The following is an 11,002-nucleotide window of genomic DNA, read 5'->3' as shown; positions in this document are numbered from 1 at the left end:
ACCATTACCTTATTCTAGTATCTTCTGATAAAACCTGTTTTTATGCTTCTGATTCTATCCATTAATCTACATATTCTTGCATCCATTCCACACTGATATTAGCGTAACTTAATAATATATCCAAATATACAACTTTACAAGTCCCACTTCTCCCATTACTCTAAAACTTTTCCTGGATATTCTGGCCCAGGTATTACTTCTTTATAGTTCCCATTTTAAATCTTACAGTCTCTGAGAAAGGGCTCCAGCTCCATGAGCCTTATGCATTATGTGCTTTGAAAGTACTGGATTCCTCAGACTTCAACTAAATGTTTTTCCACCACTTTGTCTCTCCCAATGACAGGGTCTAGAGGTGGGGATGAAATGGAAGGGGTCAAGGAAAGAAAGTGCTGAATTCTTAGTTCCAGTTTTCTCTCAACACCAGAAATAACTGCCACTATTTTCTCCTGAATAACCTAAGAAAAACACATCATGCCACTCCCAGTATTAGTTATCTTCAAAAACCTGTCTAGTCTAGTCTCATGATAATTCCATCTATCAGCAGGACTTTGACCCTGTGACTTGTTAAAAACAAAACAAAACAAAACAAATACTAGCCTACTTATGAAAGAGCTACAGTCAAAAATCAAGTACTAAGGATGGATAGAAAAGAGAAAGACAAAGCCTAAGAATTAAAACAACCAAACAAACCAACAAAACTGCTAGATATAGAATCAAGCTTTATTTTTACTGAATGATAGTATAAGCTTTTAATACAACATAGGCATGTATAATATTGAAGATATTTAATTTGAAAATAAAGGGAAATACATTTAATTATGACATTTTTCTTAGTTTTACTTTGAATTTGAAATAATAATTTTAATAAATGTTTGGCTGGGTGCAGTGGCTCACGCCTATATCCTAGCACTTTGGGAGACCGACGAAGGTGGATCACCTGAGGTCAGGAATTCAAGACCAGCCTGGCCAACATGGTGAAACCACGTCTCTACTAAAAATATAAAAATTAGCCAGGCCTGGGGGTGCACACCTGTAATCGCAGCTCCTTGGGAAGCTGAGGCAGGAGAATTGCTTGAACCTGGGAGGCAAAGGACACAGTGAGCCGAGATCACGCCACTGCACTCCAGCCTGGGTAACAGAGCGAGACTCCCTCTCAAAACAAAACAAAACAAAAGCAAAACAATTTTAATACTTTTTTACTAAGATGTAAAATGTCAGATGTTCGGGACAATTTTACTGCCAAGTCCTTGAAAAACAAAGAGTATTTTATTCAATTTCATATTCCCCCCAAATTGTTCATAATGGTTACTTTTGAACATAAATATTTGCATAATTTTTTAAGAAATTATTCCATATATATACATATATATACACACATACATATATATAGACATATATACAGAATTTGGGTATTCCAATATTGTTATATTTAGGTTCTGGTACCATACTGAATGGCAGTTAAATAGCTTCCATTTGTGTCTCCTTGTTTCTACTATGACTATTAATATGGAAAGGCAGAACAAATAGTGCCATTAAATTTTTGTAAGATTTAAAATCAGAAAATCAGGCCAGATATAGTGGCTCACGCCTGTAATCCCAGCACTTTGGGAGGCTGAGGTGGGTGGATCACTTGAGGCCAGGAATTCGAGACCAGCTTGACCAACATGGTGAAACCCCATTTCTACTAAAAATACAAAAATTAGCCAGGTATGGTGGCAGGCACCTGTAATCCCAGCTACTCAGGAGGCTGAGGCAGGAGAATTGCCTGAACCCGGGAGGCGGAGGTTGCAGTGAGCCAAGATCGTGCCACTGCACTCCAGCCTGGGTGGCAGAGTAAGACTCTGTCTCAAAAAATTAATTAATTAAATAAAATCAGAAATCTACTCTGGAAATCAGTCATCAAGCACCACAATTTTGGGAACATAGTTTGGACCACCACTTCCTTTTCTGGAAACCATTTTTAGTATAAGAAAATGAGTCAGAATTCACCTTGCCAAGTAAGTTTCCCCAAATCACAATTATTCTAAGAATGAACAAATTAAGTCATAAATGTACGCAATCATTTTTGAATGTCTTTGCAGAGAAATATTCAAAGCGGTAAGATGGATTGAATTGCCAACCAAAACTGGCAATCTTTATTTCAGTCTCCACTATTAAGCTAAAAAGGTAATTTCTCTCTTGAATGATGTGAAGAATTGAATTTCTTTCAACTGTTCCAAAAATCTCTAAGTACAATACTACCTAATCTCCTGTCATACAGCAGACTCCCATGTGGTATATCCAATTCATCACGCAAAACACTGAATTGTCTGCAATGTAAGCCATGGACCACATCCAGTTTATGATATCAATGACTATATCCAGGATGCATTCTCTTTTTAAGGTTTCAGTATAAAGTCATTTGAGAATAGAATAATGAATGAACTTGGGTTTCACATCCTTGTAAAACATTATTAATTTATGTGGGCTGAATTTTTAATGCTCCTATTGGTTATGCACAAAAATGGGAAGTTTTGGCAAAGGAAAGGACGAACGATTTGACATGGAATTCAGTCAAGCAATTACCTTTTAAAGCCAGATGGTAGATTTCTGACTGTGATTTCTATTATAGAAAATCTGAATTTAGAGAACCTCTGTGGTTTTATCTCAACTTTAGCATACCTAAACATCCTGTTGAAAATCTTATTCTGAAGAATGGTATGACTGAGTAATGCAACTGGTCAGTACCTGAGTCGATGCAGAAAATAAAATATTAAGACATTTACCATATATGCAGGTGCTACATTGTGGCAACTTCCACAATAACCTTTTAAGACTAATTAAGAAAATCAAATATAAAATACATTTGTAACTACAAATACATATTTAAATTATACAAATTATTATATATATAATTATATGTAAAAAATAGTGCTTTATATTAAATAAGAACATGTGATGAAGAAACAGGGCTCACCAGGTAAGTTTTAGGCTTGAGTTCAAATAGGAGAGAAAAGCATATATTCACTTGGGCATCACTACTGAAGATGTAAGTGCTTCCAAAAATACACAGGGAGACTGGTCATCTTTCTTTTTCAATTGTTTCATCAAGAAGAACCTTTTCAGGTGATAAAACTTACAAGCTAAATTAAAATGCACTGTACTCATTGGCAAGCTACATGAACAAGAATAATGTGATCACAGTACTTGGAAGTTTTTGATTTATAACTATACTATTCTCTACTTATAAGGCTGCAGTCTAGGAGGCAGAGCAATGAATCATTACAATTGTCTATCTGGGAAATGTCAAAAGATTAAGTAAGGGCAAAAGAAGGGAGAAAAGGAAAGAACACACATTTCTGTCCAAGAAATATTCCTCAATTAATGGAGGTATATCAGTAGCACATAAATGCAGTGCTAAATAAATTACATTTTTAAAATCTTCAAGCAAAATCACTAATGAACCATAATGCTTAAACTTCCTTGGTGGAAAGCAGATGACCCTCTGAAGCTCTGATAACTAAATGATTCTTTATTCAACTATCATTTGGTAATCTACCCCTACATACTAAGCAATTTAAAAAGCAAATTTAAGTTGAGGAAATAAATTAGATATTTGAACCAATCATTAATGGATTCAGCATTTTTGAAAAAGAACACAAAGAGTTTAATTGATACTTTGCCAATACAAAAATAAGCATCCACAGAATGTTTATTTACTGTTTAAATTACTCCATATTTTCATATACTGTGAACAGAAAATATATTTTACCCCACACATAGTAAAAGCAAACAAGTGCAATCTTTCAAACATTAAAATCATAATCAAATCTGTACAACAGATAAATAAATGTATACCTCTAACAGCCTGTAAAAAGAAAAAAAAAAAAAGCAAAAACATTTATTGACCAAATTCACCAGTTTACTTAAAATTCTACTTACGGTAATACAGCCCAATCATAACAACTTGCATGTTTACTACACTGTACAAGTTTAGACTGATAAATATGTAAAATAGGAGGTGGGTAATAGGAAATACCAAATGGTTATAAAGAGTTTTCCAAATATTGGAAATAATATACGAAAATTAATTAGTGGGGATAACATATTAAATGGATCCACAGGGTAACTGGTATTACACTGGTATAGCTTGAGGAAAGGAAACAGGTGAACGTTTGGATTGGAAAAAAAATTTTGGCTTTTTATAAAAAGAAGCAACAATAACATCAACAATGACAAAACCCTGTACTGGAGCCTCAGAACTATTCTGTGAGGCAAAGTGTACAAAGATTTCGGCTTGCATACCTGAAAACCACAGTTAGGAAGAAAAATCATTTCAGAAAACATAACATCAGAACAAGAACACATATAAATTAAAGGCATACTGTTTATCATTCCACTTCATTGCACATATAAGAAAGCAATACTGCCGTCATTCTTGAGTAAGAAAGTTTCCAATGAAATAGGAAGTTCCACGATGAATATAGGTGCAGACAGTCTTATTACCACAAATTTAGTTATATCAAAACACTCGGTGGTGTCACTAAGTTAATTAAATTATCTATATTCTTTACTGGAAAGGTAATCATTTCCCTGCCTTCATATGTTAACTTAAAATCATTTACAAATGGAAATATAGATTCAGTAGAAAAGACTTCACATGCAGTTCTATACAATGCATTCCGGTTTTTTGTTTGTTTAGTATTTCACATTGGATATGTACATTTCTAATATATACAACCACACATGTTCAACAGATATCACAGAACTGTCCTCTTGCCACAAACGTTTATATTTACATATACATTTATATCTCCAGATAGATGCTTTTCTCTTCTAGAGACACACAAAGTAAGCCTGAAGAGTTTAGGTTTTTTAGAATTTTTGGAACCTAATGTTTTGATTTATCTTGAATGGATGATAAGATGAGGAGTCCACAAAAAAATGCAGCTATACATGCCAGCCTTTTCAAGAGAGATGAGTTATCTTTAGGAATAATAATCTGTGCAAGATCATTAGTGATCTGAGAAATTTCATGTGCCACACAAACAAATATGAAAGTGCTGACAATGATGTTGAGCATAGGGTTTCCAGGTATCAGTACCAAGATACCCCTTGTGTCCGCTGCCAGCCATATGTGATACTGGCAAATAAACAGCTAGGAGAAAAAATATTTAAGTCAGATATTTATAGAGGGTCCACGAATAAATTATAGTTTTTCCTAATTTAAACATTTGATCGCATAGTAACATTAGAAGGCTTTCCTAAAACCATTTTATTCTGTCTCACTATTGGCCCTGAAAAGTCCACTGCAGTCTACTCCTTAGAACTCCAACTGCTAATACAATCTCTCTTATAAATGAGACCAAAGAAAATAATAGAACAATTATTCAAGAACTCAAAGAGGAATTTATTTTCCCTATTTATGAGACAATTTAATAAATCTTATACTCTAAAAACTCTAAAATATATGTTATGATTACAATATAAATTGTTTTAAAACATTCTATTTGAAATAATAAGGCTTGGACTACTCAGAATACATTTCAAAATCTACTGTTCAAACTGATTTTGTAAATAATTTCATATAATGCATCTTACACAAAATGTAATGAGTTTATACTTTCTCCCACGATTTCCAATCATAATAAGGATAAATTTTATTATGGTGTGCATCAATAAACTGAATTCCAGTAAACATTTAATTACGGAGATGAACAAAAAATCAAAATCCCCTCAGCTTGATTTCATTTATATACCTGGTCTAATATTTTTCTCTCTTGATCTCAGCATCTTGGTTGTGCTTGAAAGCTCAAGACAATGTAAATAATACTTTGCAAGTAATCTATATCTAGTCATTTAAAAATAAGGCTTAAAAACATTCAAAAATACTTCAGTATTGTTGAAAGTTCTGTCTTTTCCTTGTAATTCCATAATAGCTTTGGTTTAGAAAAAAGTATGTCTGATTTTCATACTCACATATATATGTGTGATATTTACACATATACACATGTACATACACAAACATGTAACACCTGGCTGTGTAAGATAAGCAAAATATTAATGTACCAACCTCTAATGAAATTTTTCCAAACCAAGCAAAAAATGAACTGTAAACTGAACGGGCATATCCAGGGATGTTCCTTATTAGGATGAAGGCTAAAATCTAAAGAAAAAGCACAAAGGCAAATATTAATAATCTCTTTATTGAAAATTATTTTGTATAAAGCTTTCTTTTAAATGATAACCTTATTCTTTGTGAACTTGACACATATACAATGGTCTTTTTATATTCTAAAAGTATTAGAAAGTTATTTTTGTTCTAGAGCCTACTCAAACTGGATTTCTCAACACATGGTCTGTATGCTGCATACCAATGAACATTTTTAGTAGTTCATGACTGAACAATTTTATGTATACTGAAAAAATTACAAATTTGCCTAGGGCCCTTTGTGTAGAAAAAGTTGCTATCATATTTATGTAGCAACACTTCACAAAATCATATAATTTTGCTGCTCTCATAAAGTATCTGCTTGGTTGACAGTCACTCCCTCTCTCGACTCCCTTCAAAATTCTCCTTTGGCTGACAGCCATGATAGTATGGGAAATGGCATGGCTTTTAACATGTCTTCATGTTTGCTCTGCATGGCCTCGTAAATGATGTCTTGAACTATATTCACATGTACGATATTTTCCTCTCTAGATCTTTTCTCTCCCGAAAGAATCTCCAGCTTTTGAGATCCTGGCCTTTACTCCTCTCCCCTATCCTTCTGTACCAGGTGGAACAATCTTTCATTTTCGGTGGAACAATCTTGCATTTTCTTTTCTTCTTATTACTATTTTTTATTATACTTTAAGTTCTAGGGTACATGTGCACAACGTGCAGGTTTGTTACATATCCACACATGTGCCATGTTAATAATTGTCTCACATCCAATAACCAGCTTACCAAGCAAAGAATCCTTTCCTTAGAATCCACCCTCCTTATAAAAAAGCAAGAAACTATAAAGAAAAAAAGAATCTCCACTTTCACTACTACTTTCCAGAAACTTTCTCTTATAAAAGGATTGACAAATCTGTTCACACTTCAGGGAAAAACTCATATTCAATGTTGATCATCTTCGGCATTTTGTCAAAGGATCTAAGAAGTCTCTAGGATGCATAAAAGATGAAGAAGGAGGAGATAATATGGGAAAAAGGAACCAAAGTGAACCACTCAGGTATAATTGAGTGATTCTCATGGGCAATAGCATCAAAAAGACTCAAGGTTAAATCTCGTCTTTTGCTTGTGTTAGTTCTGGGACTTGTGGCAAGGCACTTAATCTTGTGGGTCTTTTTCTTAATTCACACAAATAGAGATAAGCTTTACTTTGAAAGGTTGATGTGAACATTAAATGAGAAAACATACATAAGGTACTAATTATAGCACAGGTTGTGAGTCATTTAAAGAAACACTGTAAATAATTAATAGTACAGGTGATATACAAAATGGTGAAAATCATGAAGGTAAGACCTAAACAAAGGTTTTAAACATAAAACCATTTAATGAGTTTATTATAATAAAAGTATTGTGTAAGATGTACAACACTAAAAAGAATGTAGGCTCCAAGAGAGTAGGAACTATGTCTGATTTGGTAACCACTGCAGCCCTTGGCATAATATCTAGCATGTAGTATTAACTTCTTGGGTTTTTTTGTTTGTTTGTTTGTTTGAGACAGAGTCTTGGTCGTCGCCCAGGTTGGAGTGCAAAGATGCAATCTCGGATCACTGCAACCTCCGCCTTCTGGGTTCAAGTGATTCTCCTGCCTCAGTCTTTCAAGTAGCTGGGATTACAGATGCCCACCACCATGCCTGGTTAATTTTTGTATTTTTAGTAGAGACAGGGTTTCACCATGTTGTCCAGGCTGGTGTCAAACTCCTAACCTCAGGTGATCCACCAGCCTTAGCCTCCCAAAGTGCTGGGATTACAGGCGTGAGCCACCATGCCCGGCCGGGAATTAACGTTTTCTAAGGGCAGATTAAGTGAAAAATACTGAGCTACATCATTTTCACATATTAAATACAAGAACCCTTTGAAAGAGATTTTAATACCCCTACTACTACAGAGAAAGGAAGGGCTTAGAAAGATGAAGTAACTTCTCTACATTTTCTGGAGTTAAATCTCAAATCCCTCTGCCGCTAAAAACCATTTTCTTATCAAGAATTAAGATGCAAAAATTTCTCTAAATCAAGATAAGTACCTGCACCACAGAAACAGATGGATGGAGTTCATTGCATTCTGCTTTGTTTTTACAACTGCTAGCCCAGATGGAATAGGTCTAAAACAAAAAATGTATGGAAAAGTTCACAAAAACAAGTCTGGAAGAGGCATAAGCCTCACAGTGTTTTTTTGTTTTGTTTTGTTTTTTTAACAGTTTTCTTCATTTATAACTTTATACTTCATTATGCTATATAACTATCAGTAAAAACCGCTTACAAGTTTGCTCATCACCTGTTTTGGTATGTTCAACTGTCCAAACATAAGAAAGCACAGAGGGAGGTGCACAAGTCTGTGCTTTTCTGGAAATAGTGATCAAAAGGCAGTGATGGCACTCCATATGAAACACTTTACATTAAATTTTCTCCCAAATTTACTGTAACTTTAAAAATTCCCATTTAATTGAGCTCTCATTTATTCTTCATTTTTAACTTATATACAGTCTCTTTAGAATTTAAGTCCAGTTAGAAAAATAAGGAGATATACATCGCCTCAAGCATTTAACATTACCTTGATTTGATCATTATGCATTGCATGCTTGCATCAAAATATCACATGCGCCCCATAAATATGAATATGTATTCATAATTAAAAATAAACAATTTTTAAAAACTATTGAAAGTATTTTTATAGATAAAAATATGGTTTATTTTGGCAAACATTTTGCATGCATTTGAGATAAATGTGTATTCTGCTGTTATTGCTTACCTAACTATTCTAACATCAGGTCAAATTGATCATGTCCTTAAGATAGTCTATAGCTTTACTAAATTTGTCTAGCTATCCTATCAATTACTGGAAGAGAAGTATTAAAATTTCTAAATATTAAAAAGAAAAATAAGGAGAAAACAATAAAAGATTTATTATTAAAAATAACTGATTATATTTCTATATCTTAACATTAATATTCCATACCATTTAGGATTTTGGAAAGTTTTCAAAACTTACCAAGAAAGAAACTACTGAAATAAACAATAGAAAATTTGAAATTTTGTTTGAAAAAAGAGGTTCACCCTTTCCTTCAGAAAGTATTTGACGCTTCTGCAAAGCCAGATAAATGAAAGCAAACAGCATTCCATGGAAAACTACCTGAAAAGTAAAGACAGAAAATCTGTTTTAAACAGTTAGTTTTCAAAAAACAGGAAAACTATTTGGTTAGTGAGGAATATATGAATAAAAGTAGGTAGGTTAAAAGCTTAAAGTTTGAAGTGTCTATGAAGGACTTCAACTTCAAGAGTGAAACTTCAAGAAATGAAATAAAGCTGATGCTTGTTAGAAACCATCAGCAATAGACAAGCAAGCATCTCTTGGAACAATATGAGATAATGCTGGTTCATTCTGAGCCGTCTCAGTGGTAAGTGAAGTAATAAAGACAATTTAAAAACAGAAAGAAACTCTCCTACAGACGTATGATAAAATTTAAATGCACCCAACAAAGATGAAACACATTTTATATCAGTCCTTTCAGTCAAATAAAACAAAGAATAACACCACCAGGTCATAATTTCGAAAAAAAGTATATGCTCAAAAAAGTGAAAAAAATATGGTAGAACAGAAAGTACACGAGCTTTCTCTTTTTAAACAAAGACTTAATGTGAACTATCATTGCAACAGACTGAACATTTCCTTCCACTCAAAATCGTAAGTTGAATCATGTTAATCCCCAGTGTGATAGTTTTGGAGGTAAAGCCTTTGGTTGGTCATTAGGTCAGAGCCTTCATGAATGGGATTCATGTCCTTTAAAAAAAAAGACCCCAGAGAGCATCCTTGCCCCTTGCAGCACGTGAGGACAGAGTGAGAAGTCGAGTGTCTATGAAACAGCAAGTGGGCCTTCACCAGACCAAATCTGCTGGTGTGATTTTACACTTCCCAGCTTCCAAAACTGTAAGAAATAAATTTTTGTTGTTTATAAACCACACAATCTATGGTACTCTACTACAGCAGCCTAAATAGACTGGGACAGTCATATCATAATACACTGCTCTAATGAGAATATTGAGTAAATTTAAAAATTATTTGATGTAGAGACTTTAGCAAACATTTTATTCAAATGTGGTTTTGAGATGCAATGTAGTACACTGGAAAAGTGCATAGGTGTTGGAAACTAGGAAAGGCAAAGAATAAGCACTAAGAAAACATTTGTTGGAAAAAAGAGATGAGTCAAAAATGAAAGGAAAAAAGGAAAGAATTAAGTAATTAATAGTTACTTAGTATCTGTTTTCCAAATGCTGTGCTAGATGTACATTTTCTTGGCCAATTAAACCTTAAACCTTCTTCAAGATCAAGTTCATAGACTAATACAAGACACCGCTCTTTCTTTTTTGCACATTTCTACCACAAAATGGATATTGCATAGTTTAGTATCCTCTTATAATAGTAATCTTGGGTTTTAAACTAGATTCTTTTTTTTTTTTTTTTTTTTTTTTTTTTGGGACAGAGTCTTGCTCTGTCGCCCAGGCTGGAGTGCAGTGGTCAGATCTCGGCTCACTGGAAGCTCCACCTCCCGGGTTTACGCCATTCTCCTGCCTCAGCCTCCCGAGTAGCTGGGACTACAGGCACCCGCTACCTCGCCCGGCTAGTTTTTTTGTATTTTTAGTAAAGACGGGGTTTCACCGTGTTAGCCAGGATGGTCTCGATCTCCTGACCTCGTGATCCACCCGCCTTGGCCTCCCAAAGTGCTGGGATTACAGGTTTGAGCCACCGTGCCCGGCCTAAACTAGATTCTTAAAGCTTAGAAGCCGGTTGGGATGTCTTCTTTCTTTCTCT

At 34.2% G+C, this 11,002-nt stretch overlaps 1 protein-coding gene across 1 annotated transcript in view; it reads right to left on the bottom strand.

Annotated features, from left to right (window-relative positions):
• Positions 1-3,622: 3,622 nt before the first annotated feature.
• The window catches only part of CASD1 (CAS1 domain containing 1), a 47,833-nt gene continuing 40,453 nt past the window's right edge, over positions 3,623-11,002 (bottom strand). The window contains exons 13-16 of the mRNA XM_011974673.1: positions 9,185-9,325; positions 8,220-8,297; positions 6,053-6,145; positions 3,623-5,137 (exon numbers count right to left, since the gene is read on the bottom strand). Of these exons, the coding sequence (XP_011830063.1) occupies positions 4,871-5,137; positions 6,053-6,145; positions 8,220-8,297; positions 9,185-9,325 (579 nt within the window). The 3' untranslated portion in view covers positions 3,623-4,870. The remainder of the gene's footprint in view (positions 5,138-6,052; positions 6,146-8,219; positions 8,298-9,184; positions 9,326-11,002) is intronic.

The sequence above is a fragment of the Mandrillus leucophaeus genome, unplaced genomic scaffold (assembly GCF_000951045.1).
Source record: "Mandrillus leucophaeus isolate KB7577 unplaced genomic scaffold, Mleu.le_1.0 Scaffold148, whole genome shotgun sequence".
NCBI lineage: Eukaryota > Metazoa > Chordata > Mammalia > Primates > Cercopithecidae > Mandrillus > Mandrillus leucophaeus.
The sequence above is the reverse complement of the archived record's forward strand: the minus strand, read 5'-3'. Positions and strand labels throughout refer to the sequence as shown.